Source organism: Belonocnema kinseyi, chromosome 6 (genome assembly GCF_010883055.1).
Source record: "Belonocnema kinseyi isolate 2016_QV_RU_SX_M_011 chromosome 6, B_treatae_v1, whole genome shotgun sequence".
NCBI classification, from domain to species: Eukaryota; Metazoa; Arthropoda; class Insecta; order Hymenoptera; family Cynipidae; genus Belonocnema; species Belonocnema kinseyi.
In genome coordinates this window covers 37,585,102-37,602,901 of record NC_046662.1, presented here as the reverse complement: position 1 = coordinate 37,602,901, position 17,800 = coordinate 37,585,102, and the positions used below count along the sequence as shown (strand labels likewise).

At 29.0% G+C, this 17,800-nt stretch overlaps 1 protein-coding gene across 10 annotated transcripts; it reads right to left on the bottom strand.

Annotated features, from left to right (window-relative positions):
• Positions 1-245: 245 nt before the first annotated feature.
• On the bottom strand, positions 246-14,429 carry LOC117174446. 10 transcript variants are annotated; one of them, XM_033363579.1, is made up of 4 exons: positions 14,109-14,429; positions 6,515-6,717; positions 632-870; positions 246-547 (listed from the first exon to the last, which is right to left on the bottom strand). In XM_033363579.1, the coding sequence occupies exons 2-4, from the start codon at positions 6,538-6,540 to the stop codon at positions 438-440; spliced, it is 375 nt and encodes a 124-aa protein (XP_033219470.1). In that variant the 5' UTR covers positions 6,541-6,717; positions 14,109-14,429; the 3' UTR covers positions 246-437. The 10 variants fall into 10 exon arrangements, with proteins under 10 accessions (XP_033219470.1, XP_033219467.1, XP_033219468.1 ...); XM_033363576.1 differs by having other exon boundaries at positions 14,160-14,429; XM_033363577.1 differs by having other exon boundaries at positions 6,515-6,697; positions 14,160-14,429.
• Between the last annotated feature and the right edge of the window lie 3,371 nt (positions 14,430-17,800).

Below are 17,800 nucleotides of genomic sequence, written 5' to 3'. Positions count from 1 at the left end.
TTTTGAAAGCTTATATAATATTTGACGAGCATATGTAATATTTTTCAAGTTCATGCAACATTTTTCGAGCTCATGCAATATTTTTCAAGTTTATATAACATTTTACAATCTTTTGCAATCATATGAAATGTTTTAATCTATGATACGCCAAAAATTCGAGAGATTAATCCTAGTTGTTTCCTTTTTCATACTTCAGAATAAAAAAACAAGTCTGATGAGTACTTTTTCAATTTTTATTCGCTTTATTTATTTGTGGCTGAAATCTCATTGAGAACACTTAAATGTCATTTCACTGATTGTTCATATAAATGAACTCCTGAATTTAAAAAAAGCTGATAAATATTAAAAAGCCCTTGCCTGAAAGTATGAGACTTAGCTTAAGGATGACTTCGAGAACTATCAGCGCATTCTGAATGCTGAGCATGGCTGAGGTCAAGTTAGTCCTGAGTCACTCTGATGTGAGATAAAAAAAAAGAACTTGGATAAGTTGACATTCCCGGCTTGGGCGGCTGCTGAACCCTGCTCTCTCGAACTTTCGACGAGCTTTCTAGAAAATAATGGTGTTCTTGACTTTTGATAATTATTATTGAGTGAAGTTCATTCACATGCCATTTGCCAATAAATCAGCGACCTTGAAATCGGCACAATCTCAATTCAGTTGGAGAGAACTTGACTTTGGCCGATTTCCTTTCTTCTGCCTGGGGCAATTTCTCGGATACGGCTGTTCTAATTTTCGGTTGCGGATGCTGATCCTGATCTAGTATTGAGAGGCCAGCTCGGAAGCATTGAATCTGAGGGTTCGACGTGGACGAGAGTGGGCTGAACAGGGGTGTCCGTTCTTCCGGATACAACAGGGCTTCCATCGTGGTCCTAGATAAGATACATTTTTTAAATCTCTTTCACTTTTTACACTCTTTCCCCTATTTCCCCTTTTCCCACTATTTTCAAGAAACTTTCCCTTTTCCTCGTTTTTCCGGTTGAATGCAAACTGAATTATATGAGAATCCAGTTTTCTACAATCTCATACCAAATTTAATTATTCGGGGTACAGCCGGGCTTAGATCGACATTATTTTGTATTTCTGAAAAAATATTCTTTTTTCGAAGAAGATCTTTTTTAAGAAAAAAATTAATTAAAAAAAAGTTTATTTCATAGCTTCATCTAGTCTGAAAAGACGTTAAGAATTTCTGTTATTCAATGATGATAATACAGATTCCTCGAAAAATCGGACTTAAAACAACACCTGGAAAAATAATGCCTGTATTTTTGAAAAAGGATTCTTATTTCGATCTCTGTATTAGCTTAAGGAAAAAGCACTCTACCAGCAATCAGAAAATTTTCAGAAAATATTAAATTAAAAAAAATGGAATACAACTGATATATTTTTTCAGTCACTTGCAGACTCTAAACGCTTTTCTCTGTTCCCCTATTCTCCTTTTCCCTCTATTCCCCTTTTCTCCCTGTATCCTTTTTTTATAACATTTTCTCTTTTCCGCACTATTTTCAAGAAACGTTCACTTTTTCTTGTTTTTTTTGCTTGAATGTGAACTGAAATATAATATACCCCAATACCTACAATTTGATCGCCAATTTAATTCTTCCGGATACAGCAGGGCTTAGTTCCGATTCCTGAATACAATTTTTCGAGGAATCTGTATTATCATCAGAGAATAACAAAAATTCTTAACGTCCTTTCAGGCTAGATAAAGCTATAAGATAAAAACTTTATTCAATTACATTTTTTCTGAAAAAATATCTTCTCCTTCGCTCCGCTGAGAATCGAACCACAGAACTTTCGATTTTCGGTCAGGTGCTTTTTTCTTAAGCTACAAGAGAGAGTGAAAGAATAATCCTTATTCAGAAATACACACATTAATTTGCATTTCTGAAAAAATTCTTCTTTCGAAGATTTTTTTTCAAAAAATATTTATTTTATAGCTCCATCCAGTCTGAAAAGACATTAAAAATTTCTGTTATTCTCTGATGATAATACAGATTCCTCGCGAAATTTGACTTGTAACAACACCCGGAAAAATAATGCGTGTATTTCTAAAAAAGGATTCTTCTTTCGATCTCTCCAGTAGCTTAAGGGAAAATCACTCGACCGGTAATCAGAAATTTTTGAGAAAAAATTTAATTTAAACAAATTTAATACAACTGATATCTTTTTTTTTAATCACTTGCACACTTGATACTCTTTCCTCTATTCTCCTATTCCCCTATTCCCCTATTCCCCTCTTATCCTTTTCTCTCTATTCCCTTTTCCTTTTTTTCTAAATATTTCTGCTTTATTTATGTTTATAGGTCCGTCTAGTCTGAAAAGACGTTAAAAATTCCTGTTATTCTATGATGATAATACAGATTCCTGGAAAAATTTGATTTGTAACAACACCCGAAAAAATTATGCGTGTATTTCTAAAAAAGGATTCTTCTTTCGATCTCTCCCTTAAGGGAAAATCACTCGACCGGTAATCAGAAATTTTTGAGAAAAAATTTAATTTAAAAAAATTTAATATAACTGATATCTTTTTTTTTTAATCACTTGCACACTTGATACTCTTTCCCCTATTCTCCTATTCCCCTCTTATCTTTTTCTCTCTATTCCCTTTTCCTTTTTTTCTAAATATTTCTGCTTTATTTATATTTATAGGTCCGTCTAGTCTAAAAAGACGTTAAGAATTTCTGTTATTCTTTGATGATAATACAGATTCCTGGAAAAATTTGATTTGTAACAACACCCGAAAAAATTATGCGTGTATTTCTGAAAAAGGATTATTCTTTCGATCTCTCTAGTAGCTTATTTCCTTTTCTTCCTGTTTCGTTTTTTTTTATATTTCCTCTTTATTTATATTTATAGCTACGTATGGTCTGAAAAGACGTTCAGAATTTCTGTTATTCTCTGATGATAATACAGACTCCTTGAAAAATTTGACTTGTAACAACACTTAGCAAAAAAATATATTTTTTTTGCTTGAATGCGAACTGAATTATAATAGAACCTAATAAGAAAATCCATCTATTTTTGGTTGAATGTTCATTCTTTTGCTGAGAAAGCCTACTTTTATATTTTTATTCCAAATTCAATTCCTTTGAATAAATATTCTATTATTTGTTTGAAAACTAAAAACTGTTTTTCCCTCAAGTTTATTCTTTTTGTTTGAAAATTCGAATATTTGGTTAAGATTTCAACTTTTTTTATTAATAATTCATCTTTCTGAGACGAAAATTCGCCTTTTTTTGAAAATTCGTCTTTATTGGTAAGAAAACAAAAAAAAATCAATGAAAAATAAAAAAGTGGAAAATTTATGTATTTTGCCAAAAAATCATCTTTTTATTAGAAAATTAATCTTTTTGGTTCAAAATTCTTCTTTTTTGGTTAAGGATTCAAATATTTTGTAGAAAATTGGTCTTTTTCGTCTATTGAAATGTTTTTTTTATTAAAGATTGAATAGTTTGGTTAAAAATCTAATTACTTTGTTCGTAATTTTTTTTTAAGTTGTTTTTTTTTAATTTGTTTTTTCGTAAAAAAGTGATCTTTATTTTTGTTGAAAATTCATCTTTCTTGTTTTAAAATTTAACAAACTTCTATAATTCATCCTTTTGACTTAAAAATACGATCAATTGGTAAAATTCAAAGGGCTGTTTATTAAAAATTCATCTTTTTCGGTAGATAATTTAACAGTTTTGTTCAAAATTCGCCTTTTTTCATAGAAAATTAAAATATTTTTCAATCAGAAATGAAAAAAGTTTAAAAATTCATAATTTTGACGAAAAATTCTTTTTTTTTTGTACAAAATTAAGCATCTTGGTTACACATTCTGTATTTTGGTTGAGGATTCAAATATTTTGTCAAAATTTGGTCTTTTTCCTTGATTCAACTATTATTAATTAAAATTATATTTATTTTGTTGAAAGTTCAACTTTTTTTAACTCGTCCTTTTTGGTGAAAAATTCAATTTTTTTGTTGAAAATTCGTCTTTTTGCATTGAAAAGTTATACTTTTAAATTTAAAAGTCATCTCTTGTTAAATAAATCATCTTGTTTTGTTAAAATTTTATATTGTTTCTTTGAATATTCAAATGTCTTTTAAAAGATTGCTCTTTCCGCTTGAAAATATGAAAATTTTTTAAACTTATTTTGATTAAAGGGTTATCCTTTTTGGTCGAAAATGCAATAGTTGTGTTCAAAAATTTATTTTTTTGGATCGAAAATAAAACAAAATTTAATTTCAAAATAAAGAAATTTGGAAAAAAGTTCGTCTTTCTTGGTAGAAAATTAATCTTTTTGGTTAAAAAATCATCTGCTTGGCTTGAGGATTCATTTATTTTGTTGAAATTTTTAATTTTTGGTTTAAAAATAATTTTTTTTTTGGAAATTCAACTATTTTTGTAGAAATCTCATGTGTTTTATTTATAAATTTTCTCGTCTGCTTCAATTGAATTATTTTGTTAAAATTGCATTTCTTTTGGTTGATTTAACTTTTTTTATTTAAAATGAATACAGAATTTATCAGGCTTTTTACAAAAATTAAATTTTAAAATTCTTTTTTCTTGTAAAAAAGTTATCTTTTTTGGTTGAAAAGGATCTTTTTTGATGATGAAAATACAACACTTTTGTTGAAAATTTATCTCTTCTGCTGAAAAATTCATCTCTTTGACTTGAATCCTTAAATATTTAATTGAAAATTCATCTTTCTTAATCGAAATGTAAGACTTAGTTGAAAGTTGAATCACTTTGTTAAAAAATTCTTTTTTTATTGAAGATTCATCGCTATGATTAAAAGTTGACCTATTTTGTTGAAAATTCATCTTCTTTTTCTTGAAAATTTAACTATTTTTTCGAACAAACTGAATTACTTTGTTAAAAATTTAACAATTTGGTTGAAAAATCATTCTTTTTAATGAAAAATGCAACTGTTTTTGTTTTAAAATTGTCATATTAACTATTATATTTATTCCTAAGAATTAATCTTTTTTGTATGAAAAATCCATCTGAAATTCGATTTGTTTGACCAGAAGCGAATTTTCTCTTGAAGAAAATGCGAAATTTAGTGTGTGAAAAGTTTTTAAATAATTTTTTTAAAATTTAACAAGTTAGGTTGTTCATATAAATGATTTGTCAACAAAAAAGATTATTCTTCTGCCAAAAAGACGGATTTTTAACAAAATATGATAATTATGAATTTAATTTAAAAGATTTTCAACATAACTCTTAAACAAAAAGATGCATTTTCTCAGATTAAAGAAAAAAAATAGTCCAAACTGTAAAATTTTCTAGCCAAAGATAAGGATATTCTACAAAACATTCGAATTTTCACGAGACAGGTGAATTTTTAACCTAGAAGATTAATTTTTTATCAAAAAAGATTAATTTTGCTCCAAATACATGAATTTTCCATTTTCTTTTGTATTAAAATGAATTTTTTTAGATTTTCTATCCGAAAAAGACAAATTTTCAATAAAACAATTGAATTTTCGGCTAGAAAATATCACGCAAGTTTATTTAAAGATTAAGAGGTAAACAGGTTTTATTAAATTTTTTTTTCGTAACTTTGGTCGATTTTCGACAAATTTTAAATTTTTACTTTCAATGTTATTTTTCACAAAATGAAACCAAAAGTACGCGTCCTATCAAGAAGTGATTCTTAACCAAATTTTATATCTTTTTTCGGATCACAATTTTTGTAATTCATCTTTTTTCGTATCGTGCATGGTTTGTCCACAAAATGGCAGTTTTGATTTTTCATCATTTTTTGTGCCGGACGGACAGACAGACAGACGCCATCGTAAAAAGTTAATTTTCGGGTTCAGGGCGTCTCGAAACGTGGAAAGCCATTAAAAAACTGTGGCGTCAAATTTCTGACAATTCTAATACTTTTTGAATCATAAATGATGAGAATGTAAAAAGACGAAAGTTCAAAAAAACAATTGAATTTTCTATCAAAGAAATAACTTTTTTACAAGAATAGTTTTATTTTTAACTAAACTGTTGCACTTTCAAGTCGAAAAAAAAATATTTTAAAAGACAGTTGAATTTTCAAAGAAGAAAGATGGAATTTCAACAAAAAAAATGATTTTTCTAACAAAAGATAAATTTTCAGTTTAAAAGGAAGGATATTCAATGCAAAAAGACGAATTTTCATCTAAAAAATTAAATTTTCAACCAAAAAGGACGAATTAAAAACAAATTGTTGAACTTTCAACAAAATAAATAAAATTTTAAGTAAAAACAGTTGAATTTAATAAAAAAATACGAGTTTTTAACAAAATAGTTGAATCCTCAACACAAAAAAAATTAATTTTAAATAAAGAAATAATTTTTGTTTCAGAAAGAAAGAAAACTGGAAAAAGGGGGGAAATAGGTGAAACACTGTAAAGCCTGCAACAAATCAAATAGAATTTTTGATAATTTATACTCTATTATATACATATTAAGATATAAAATTGATTTCATTTTTTTAGAAACTAAAATAAAAAAATAAATGTCAAAAAATGGGAAAATAAAAAGAAACTACCTTGTTGTATAGGGGGTACGATGCATATTTGACGTGGTGAATTTTGTGGACACTCAAATCTCGTAGGACATGAATCTTGGGGTGGAGAGGGTCTCATATGACATCCAGAGCAAGGTTGACAAGACTGTCGATAAAAGATGTCCCTTTTCATTACCAACTATGTACATCTTATCTTAAATGGCCCTTTTCAAGATAAAAATTATCTGTCGATAACAGACGTGACTTTTCATTACCAGCAGAGTAAATATATTTTATCTTACATTATACCTATTCAGGATAAAAATCGTCAATACAAAACCCGGGTTTCTTATCTAACTTTCTGCAGTTCTCAACTTTTCCGAAGGTCGGCAATACAACCGTGCTTTATCTTTATCGATTACTTTTCAGTTTTTAGCTCACTAAATTCTCTTTTATCTCACTTTTTTCATGTGGAAAGAATTCTTTAAAATTCAATCTTCAATACTTTTACGTTAGGTAATAATCTTATATTTTTCATTAATATTTTTTTTGCTTAAAGAGGATTTAGCAATACCAGGCCTCGGACTCACGTGGTCACTAATGAGACTTTTTGAAATTTTCTTTTTAAAGATGCAACTCTTTTGAAAAAAAAATTACACTCGTGCTACTATTTTATTGAATTTGACGCTAATGTAGTTTATTAATTGTCAATAAATGCCTTCTCTATAATAAATTTGATGCGCTAATTGGAATTTCACAATTTCAAATTGAGATGCATAATTAGCGACCTTGAAAAATAAAAAGTATTCTGTTCAGTCTGAATTAAATAAATTTTTGGTCCGTCCTATTGGCCCCGCCATTTTGGATTTTTATATTTTGACCCCGGATTCGTCGTCAGCTACGTAAGAAATCCCTTAATGCTGATTTTCATTCAAATGATGTGATTGTATTTTAGTCCGCCATATTGGATCCTCCATTTTGAATTTCTTAATTTTGACTCCGAATTCATAATCAGCAACCTAAGAAACGCTAAAGTTTCAGTCCGCCATATTGTAACCAGATTTTTAATTTCTTAATTGTTATCCCGATTCTTCATCAGCGACATAAAAAAAAATCCGCAAAGTACTGGTTTTAATTCAACTCACGTGACTTTTTGCATTTAGTCCGCCATATTGGATCCGCCATTTTGAATTTCTCAATTTATACACTGGATTCGCAAAAAGAGACCTATTCAAATGAAACGACATTTTGAATTTTATTCCGCTATATTGTATTCGTCATGAAGAATTTTTAAATTTTAATCCTTTTAATTCACGCGACTTTTTCAATTCACTACGCCATATTGGATCCACCGTGCCGAAATTTTCAATTTTTAAACTGGATTTGTCATCAGTAACCTTGAAAAACTCATAGTGCTGACTTTCATTCAAGTCACGCAAATATTATCATTTAAGTCCGCCATATTGAATACGCTATTTTGAATTTCCCCATTTCCATCTCGGATTCGTAACCAGCGATCTATTCGAATCATGCAACTTTTTGCATTTTAGTCAGCCATATTGGATCGGCCATTTTAAATTTCTCAATTTTGACACTGGTTTCTTCATCAGCGACCTAAAAAACTGAAATTAATGAATTTTTTGCGAATCACGAGACTGTTTGCATTTCAGTTCACGATATTCAATCCGCCATTATGAATTTCTCATTTTTCACAAAAAACCAAGGAATATGAAGTTTCATAAAAATCTATGGAATTTTATAGGAGTTATTTGAAACTGTTAAACAAGGGGAAATAAGGAGAAGGGAAGTAGGATAGCGAGAGGCAATTCGGACAGGGGAAGTAGGGGAAATGAGGGTGTTAAAGAATAAGAAGTGAGCGAAAATGAGGGGAAGAAAAGTAGGGGCCGTAAGAAAAAATTAGGGAAGTGACAGTACTGGGACGAGGAATAAGACGGAAGGGGGTGTAGGAGCAATGAAGGGAAATAAGAGGAAGGCAAGTAGGGATAATGAGGGACAATAAGGCGATGAGATATAGGATAAGTGAGAGGAAAGGATTAGAAGGGAAGTAAGCGTGGTCAGAGAAAATAAGGAGAGGAAGAGTAGGGGAAGTTAGCGGAAATCAGGAGCAGGAAAGTAGGGAAAGTGAGAGTAAATGAAGGGAGAAGTAGTGAGGAGAAATGAAAGGTGTAGTTGCAGAAAGAGAAGATAAGGAGGGTCTAGAGGTGGGAAGGAAGGGGAAGTAGAGGAAATTATTGAAAGTGTGGTACGGTAGTGATGTGGAGTCTGACGAGGTAGTGCAGATGGTTAGAGGAGGGAAGTGATTTTTGGGGTAGAGAGGTGAGGGAAGGGGAGTGTAAACTTGTCGAGTGTTAGCTGGGGAAGTGAGGAGAGGGGAAGTAGAGGTGGTAGAAGTTGGGGAAACTAGGGGAAACGAAGGCTGAAGTGGGAGGGGACGTAGGGGAACGTACAGGGATTTGAAAGATAGAAGGATATTTTACAAGATTCTAAGAAATTTCAACAAATTAAAAAAGTAAATAAATGGATTTGAAGAGAGTATCAGATATCAAAGGATTCCCAGTATTCAAATATTTTCAAAGGAATTTCAAATAATATCGAAAATTTCATTAAGGTATTTCATTAAGTTTTTTTAGGGATTTCTCCAGATTTATAGGAGTTTTAATTTTCGAGGGATTTCAAAGGGCTTGATGAAGCCAGACCCACGCGATTTTATAGGATCAACCAGGACTTTAAAGATTTGAAATTTTTCAATCGATTTTAAAGCTTTTGAAGGTTTAAGGATATTTTATAAGATTTTGAGAAATTTCGAGGTATTTAAGGAATTTCAAGGGATTTTAAAATAGTTAAAAATTGTATGTGAATCTTCCAGGATGACAAGGGATTTCAGAATATTGAAGGGATTTTATAAATTTCAAATTTTAGGTACTTTCAAACTTTTTAAGCGCTTGTAAAGAATTATCTAGGATTTTAGAAATTTCCAAAGGATCAAAACGTGCCAAGTTCTTAAGACTAAATCATACGAATAATTACTAATGGATAATTTGAATATTTACTATGACTGTTTAAATTTTTTTAATTGTTTAAGCAAATTTAAATTATTTAAGCAATTATTTATTCCCAAAAAAGTTAAAAATAATCGTATTTTTTCATGGAAATGCAATATTTTGTAATTTTGTAGAGTAATAAATTTGATTTAAAACATTATGTAATTATTTAAACAATTAATCATTGTTTATTTTCAAAATTTCTGAAAATTGAGTCAAAGATGTCCACTTTTTTCAGATTGATATCCTATTCTACATTTTGTTGAATAATTACATAATTTTAATACATTTCTTTTAATGCCTAACAAATTTCTATTTGTTTAAACAATTTTTATTTGCTAAAGCAGTTATTTTCCGATAGCTAAAAAATAAAATAGATGACATACAATTATTTACGATTTTAGAAGTATTTTTGGAAAAGAAATTATTTAAACAAATTATATTTGTTTTAACAATTAAAAGTAGTAAATGTTTTCGTTTGATACGCTGTAGAGTCAAAAACATAATTGTAAGTGTTCTATTTTGTTTCATTTTTTTAGTTATAGAAAAAAAAAACTGCTTGAGCAAATAAAGATGCTTCAAAACGTTTTTAGAAAAATTTACTACTTCAAAGAATAAAAAACAATTAGATTTCAATCAGAAAATATGATTACTTTGTTACATTATTTGGGAATAAATAATTGTTTAAATAATTTACATTTGTTTTAAAAATAGAAAATTGTTTAAAAAGTCATGGTAAATATTCAAATTGTCCATTAGTAATTATTTGTATAAAAATTATCACGGAAATTGCTAAAAAGTAACAATGATATGTAAAAATGTAGTTTTTTTTTATTTTTGGATAATATTTGGCACTTAAAACGTTTCCATGAGACCCTGGAATATAAGTTCAATTTTTCGAAAATTCCTAATTTCCCCATGTTAATTAAATGGGTATTTAAAGTGCCCAGTGGCACGTGTTAATATTCAAATTTCGAAAAAAAGAAGTATTTTCTTTCTTTGGAAATGGAAACTCGGGGGGGGGGGGGGGGGGGGGGGGGGGGGGGGGTGTCTTTCCCTGTAGCTCGAAAAGCGTTTTTTAGACCAACCTAATAATCAGACATGTGCAAAAGGAAAGTAGGTACATAACATGGGATAAAAAAATCCTTCTTCAATAATTTATTAATGATACTAATTTTATTTATTTTAAGTTCCTTATGAATCTTAAGATTAATTTTTCATGCCCAAGTACTGCAAAGATTTAAAATTTTTCAATCAATTTTAAATTTTTTGAAGATTTTATGGTATCTGTAAAGAATTTTAGAAATTTCAAAAAAGTCAAAAGTGACATGATCCTCTTTTAAATATTTTAAATGAGTCCGAGGTTTTCAGTGTGAAAATAAATTCAGATGTTTACATTAAAAGAAAAAATCGATGGAAATTTACCAGATATGGACTTTAAAGATTTGTGATTTTTTAAACGATTTAAAAGTTTTTGAAGGTATTAATGTATTTGATAGGATTTTTAGAAATTTTAAAAGATTTTAGATTATAGGTGATCCAAAAATCTCTCTTAAATAATTTATTAACGAACCTAATTTTAATTATTTTATGTTCCTTATGATTCTCAAGGTTGATTTTGGAAGTCCAAGTGCTTTGAAGATTTGAAATTTTTCAATCGATTTGAAATTTTTATATTGATTTTAAAGTTTTTGAAGATTTTATGGTATCTGTTGGAATTTCTAAAATAAGCCCGAGAGGCGTGCAATATAAAAAGAAAAAAAAATAATAAAAAATGAAATAAAATATAATCGTTATGGTGGTCCAAAAATGTATTGGAATTTTAAAAAAATGTTTATGGGGACATTCCAGAAATTCGATTGAATCCACAAAAAAATAAATGCATTTTTTTGTTTTTGTTTTAATAATATTTAGAGGTGCCGCAAGCCCCATGAAGTTTAACACGTATTTCCCATAAAAAAATAGACGTTTTTGTAAATCTTTTTCCGAATCCATAATCTTATCTCAATAGAGTTCAAACTCAACATTTCTCTTCACAATTAGTCATAGAATAGGAATAAAATATCCCTTTTCAACTATCAACACCAGGAGTCTGTTTTATAGGGTACCAAAAAACCCCCATAAGTTGGAAAATTTGTTTCGCAAGTTCTTGCTGCTAATTATGACTTTTTTGCGTTTTTTAATGCAAATTGTTTCCGGCACATTAAGAACCAGTTCATATTGATAATTAGATGTTCAAATAAATTGTTTAAACAATTTATGATTGTTTTTCGCAATTGTCTCATAAAATGGAGTTAGACGCGGTTTTTTTTTAAATTGTCCACGTGTTGTTCAATTTTCAATTAGAGGAAAGTGATACTTTATCAGTGTTAACAATAGTCGTTGTTTAAACAATTTATTATCATTGTTAATAATATTCTCTTCGAAAAATGCTACAAAATTGCAATTAAAAAAATTCACTTCCGGTTAGATTTTCAATTAAGTTAAGTTAAGTAATTAATTAGAGTCAAGAAAATTAATTGTTTAAACAATTTTTTATTATTATCATTAAAATTATATTTGAATAATACTAGGAAGATGCCGTTTTTTCTGAAATTTCTAGCTCTTTTTCCAATTTTCAATTAAAGTGAGATAATTATGAATTCAACTCAACATAAATAATTGTTTGAATGATTTATTATCATTGTTAATAATATTCTCTTTGCGTAATTAGCAAAATGTTGCAATTTTTTCCTGAAATTTTCAAATGTTTGTCTATTTTTCATTAGGCGTGACTTAATAAATAATTATATTAATCAAAAATCATTGTTTAAACAAATTATTATTGCTTGTGACTATTTTCATCTATATCAATACCTGATAGTTGCAGTTTTTCGGCAATTTTTACCTTTCTGTCCTTTTTCACTTAGTGAGGTAATAATTAATAAAAGTTAACAAAAAAGTTGTTTACAACAACTCAATATTGCTTATAACTATCTTTCTTAGACAAGTGCTAGAAAGTTGTGGGTTTTTAAAATAAAATATGAAATTTTTCTTCGCCTGCTTAGTTATTAACAATTAATAAATAAACATTAGAGAAAACTACATTTTAAATAATCTCTCTATATTTTGTGGAAAAGAGCGAAAATAATTCACTTAAAACAACAATACTATTTGAAAAATCATTTTTGTTGTGGTTGACTTATTATTTCTTCAAAAATGAAAAAGCGATTCGAAGTTTAATATTTTAGAAAAAAACTGCCACTTTCTAGCACTTCTCTAAGAAAAGATAGTTTAAGACAATATTAAATTGTTTAAACAACTTTTTTGTTATCTTTTATTTATTATTACCTCAGTAAGTGAAAAAAGGACAAAAAGGTAAAAATTGCCGAAAAACCGCAACATTATACTTATTAAGCAAAGAGAATATTATTAAAAATGACAATAAATTGTTTAAACAATATTTATGTTAAGTTGAATTCATTATTACCACACTTTCATTGAAAATTGGACAAAGAGCCAGAAATTTCAGAAAGATACCGCTTCTTTTTAGCATTATTCAAATATAATATTAATAATAATGATAAATTTTTTGAACAATTGGTTTTCTTAACTACAATTAATTAAATAACTTATCTTAATTGAAAATTGGACTAAAAGTGAATTTTTTTAAATTGTAATTTTGGACTATTTTTCTAAGAGAAATTTATTAACAATAATAAATTGTTAAAAAAATTATTGTGAATACCTAATTATCAATATAAAATGGTATTTATATGCCAGAAACAATTTATATTTGAAAAACTGCAAAAAAAGTCATGATCAGCGCCAAAAACTCGTAAAACCCATTTTTTGACTTATGGGTTTTTTTTGGGACCCTAAAAAACAGACTCATGGTGTTGATATTTGAAAATTTATATTTTATTCGTATTCTAAGGCTAATTCTGAAGAGACAGGTTGAGTTTCAATTAAATTGAAACAATATTGAGGATTCTGAATAAGATTGACAAAAATGTGTTTTTTTCTTATGGGAAATACGTGTAAAACTTCATGGGGTTTGCGGCACCTTTAAATATGATTTTTTTTCAAAACAAAAAATTCAAATATTTTTGTGTGGATTCAAACAAATTTCTGGGGTGTCTTCTTACATAATTTGTTTACGAACCTATTTTTATTTGCTTATAATTCCTTATAATTCACAATGTTAATTTTTCAAGGCCTCTTCAATTATTTTTCCGCATCTTTTATGAATTTAGGTGCAGTGTTTCTAAAATTAGGTACTGATGAGGAGTTTTTTTTAACCAAAAAGCAGTGAAAAATTAGAGGTTTGACTGCCGGATTTTATCAGACTATTCCGATTTTATAGCATCTGCAAGTACTTTGACGTTTTAAAATTGTTCAATCGATTTCAAAGAATTCGAAGATTTCAGCGTATTATATAAGATTTAAAAAAATTTTAAAGAGATTAAAAAAATGTCAAGTGATTTAAAAACACTTAAAAGTTACACGCCACTCTGTTGAATTTCTAAAATAAGTCCGAGGCCTGCAATATAAAAAGTGAAAGAGAAAAAAATTGAAATAAAATATAATCTTACATCTGCAAAAGGAAAGTAGGTGGTTTCAGGTACATAAAAAATCCTTCTTACATAATTTATAAACGAACCCATTTTGATTGATTCTATCTTTCTTCTGATTATCGACGTTAATTTTTCAAACCCTCTTCACTATTTTTTCCTTTTATTTTATGAATTTAGGTGCAGGGTTTTTACCATGGCATACTCTCGAGGGTGACATTGAGGGCACTGGAGAAATTTGGATGCTTTTTTGTAGCCAAAAATGGATGGACTTGTAGGTTTGGTTGCAGGATCTTGGTCAATCTTGCTTGGATTCTTCCTGTGCGTTTTCTTTTATTTTTGTGATTTTTTATTGTTTTTGACGCCATATTCACGTTATGGCTCGTTCACTCGTCGACCGTGGGCGAGCATATACCGTACCATACTCGACACAACCCGACCTGCATTAACATTCCACCCGTTGCGCCGCAATATTCGGCAATGCCCGGCCAGAAGACCTTGGCTTCAAAACACCGATTCCGTGATGGTTCGTGGCTCTAAGCTTCTTTTTTATTTCTCCGTAAAATACACACACACACACACACACACACACACACACACACCCACATACATTTTATGTAACCATCTACTTACACTTGCAGATCGTAATCTGTAGCACTCACCCAAAACTACGTGATCGCCTTATTCTTGCTCCATCGCACCTTTCTTTGGTTTCTTCATATTCACCCAAAACCCTTTTTTATCACCCTTGATAAAAAAATTATTTTTATAGTCTATCTATTGAAAATATTTAAGAATCTCCGAGTGGCCACAGTTGAGGGAAAATACGTAAATATAAGAGAATTTTGTTAGCCTGGGAAAGTCAGAGAATTTTGTCTCAGAAATTGAAAGCTGTTTTAAAAATTTTACTTTCACATCTGAATAAAGTGCTGTTACTAAATATTTGGAAAATATTATACACATTTTCGAACATCTGGTTCGCTATTGATGTCGCGGAAGTTAGAATCGCAATTTTATTTTTTCGAAAAAAAGAAAGTTCCCGTGCAGAAATTCAAATGGGGAACTAGTCGGGTAATCTAACTAGCCCCCGACCAGTAGCTTCACGGCAGATTAGTCGGGGGCTAGTCAGTTGACCCGACTTATCCTAGTCTGGGTCTGATCGGGTACTAGTAGGGTTCATATGATAATACATTCACCGCGTGGATTATTAACCAAACTCCCCAAAATTTGTGGAACATCCCCTAAAAGTTTGTCAAAATACTTATTGTTTACGGAAGTGTCCATAAACTTTTTTGAAACATTTAAAAGTGCTCAAATTTACCCAAGATTTAATGGGGAACATATCCTACGCTTAAAAATGCATAAATTTATGTAACTGAAATTCCCCAAAATTTGTGTAAGATTCATTTAAAAAACAAAAACTTCAGCTGGAAGGCAGCAATGGAAGAGCTTCGTTCCGAAGGAACCGCCATGTTGGTCACGATAGTCTCTGCTCCAGGTAACTATGCTTCGTTACGTGTGGACTGCTGTCTTAAACACTCGACGCGTCATTTCTGTTGCGAGAGAGACGGCACGTCGCGCCATTGCGGATTTTTTTTGAAGCTACCAGTCTAGAACCGCAAGGCTCAAATGAAGGTGGTAGCGAAATCTGAACTGTACCGTACTTAATATTTTACTACTAGGATGCTGATCTTCACTGATTAATCAAAAACTTTTTCTCTTTCCAATTTCAACTACATGAAGGATTAGACTTTATTTACATATGGCAAACCTTTCAGATCAATTTTAAAATAAGCGTCTGTACAAATTTAGAGTCTTATGACTTTCGGCAGACTTTTAACCTACACCTATATGTATCTTTTTCCAATATGCATTTTCTTTTGAAGATTTTGATCGTTGTTTTTATAATAAGTTGATTTTCGTACAAAATTATTAAATTAATAATTATTAATTTAATAATTATCTATTAAGTATATTCGAGATGAATTTAACATTAATAAATATTTTCTCCAAAAAACGGTGTAAAATTATTGTTAAATATCTTCTTAGTGTTTTAGAATTTAAAAAATCATTAGTGAATAAAAAGGCCCGACTAGCCCTTGACCAACCACCGGCCAGGCCCCGACTGAAGTTTTGACAACAAAAATCCCAACTAGTCCCGTATTAGTCCCCGACTGCGTACTTTGTTAAAATTAATAACCCGAATAGCCCCCGATTAGTGCCCGAATTGTAATAAGGCCAAATGGGGATATTTCCACACGGGTTGTATTAAATTGTGAAAGAATTTTGCTTGTTTTTATAGTAAAAGTTTTTTTGAAAAATTGAAAAGTGGGGCACGATATGAGACCAACAGATGTCATATTAAAAACCAAAATGTCAAGGATTTCATCATTTTTATGGAATTTCGAAAGACTTTACAGATTTTAAGAGGCTATATTTAAGACTCTGCTAAGTGATGACTTTCAATATACAAAAGTGCAATTTTTTAAGTCGAAAACATTTGAAATCTCTGAATTAAGCAATGTGGTTTTAAAAAAAATTAACAAAAATGCATATCTTTTTAATATTTTTGATCTATTTTTAATTAATTATAAGTAAAAAATTCATTCTAATTAAAAGTGTTTGGATATCCAAAATTTCATTTAATCACATTCTAAAATGAAAAATATCAAATTAAAAACGTTCAAACTTGAATAGTTATAAAATAAAAAAATGTAAATTATTTAACTTGTATAATTTCAAAAATAATCCTAGGATTTAAACAAAGTTAAGCGCAGGGTGGCCGCTGGACTGGGAAACCAGGAAAACCGGGAAATGACCGGGAAACACCGGGAAATGACAGTGCATTTTTTTACCGGGAATTTTACAAATTTTTTAAAGAAAAATCTGTCCACGTTCAATTTCAACAGTTTTAAAATAATTATTGGAATTTTTATGTTTTTTAAATATGCTATTATTTAGCTTACAATGCGCTATTCAAAATTTTTTTACTTTAAAAATTTTTCATATAAAATTTTTATTTCTAAGCTTAAATTTTTAATTTAAAGAATTTTTAAATGTTTTCTTAAAGACTTGAACAAATAAAAAATAAAAGCCTTTGATGTTGAAAATTTTGGCCAAAAAAATTTTTATTTAATAAATAAATCATTTTTTAAAATTTATCTATACTTTAAGTAATAAAAAGTGAAGAAAAACGATGTGACAAAACGATTTTAAATCAGTTCAAAATTTAGGAATTTTCAGATTTTAATGTTAAAACTTCAACGGTTTCAATTTGAATGGCTTAGTAATGTGAACGTGTGACTGAAAGGTTATAAACTATTTTCAATTTAAAGATAACTTCATAATAATATATTCTTAATCAAAGGATTTTATTAAATTTAAAATATTGTTTTAGTCTAAAATACTCCATTTTTAATCCACTCAATTTGAAATTTTTTATTAAAAAAAAGATTAGTTATTGAATATTTAGCAATATTTGAATTTTTATTAAAGACAAGTAAATTGAAACCAAATATTTAAAAGTAAAGAATCTTTAACTGAATTGTTTTACATAGAAAGCCTGGAATCTTTAAAATTTCGAAAAGCCTTTAAACTTTGAACGTTACAATTTTAATTGTTGCATTTGAAATATGCTTAATTTGGAACTGAATTTTTTTAATTTTGATGTATAATTTACAAATGAACATTTGTAGAAGAAATTTGAGTAATTT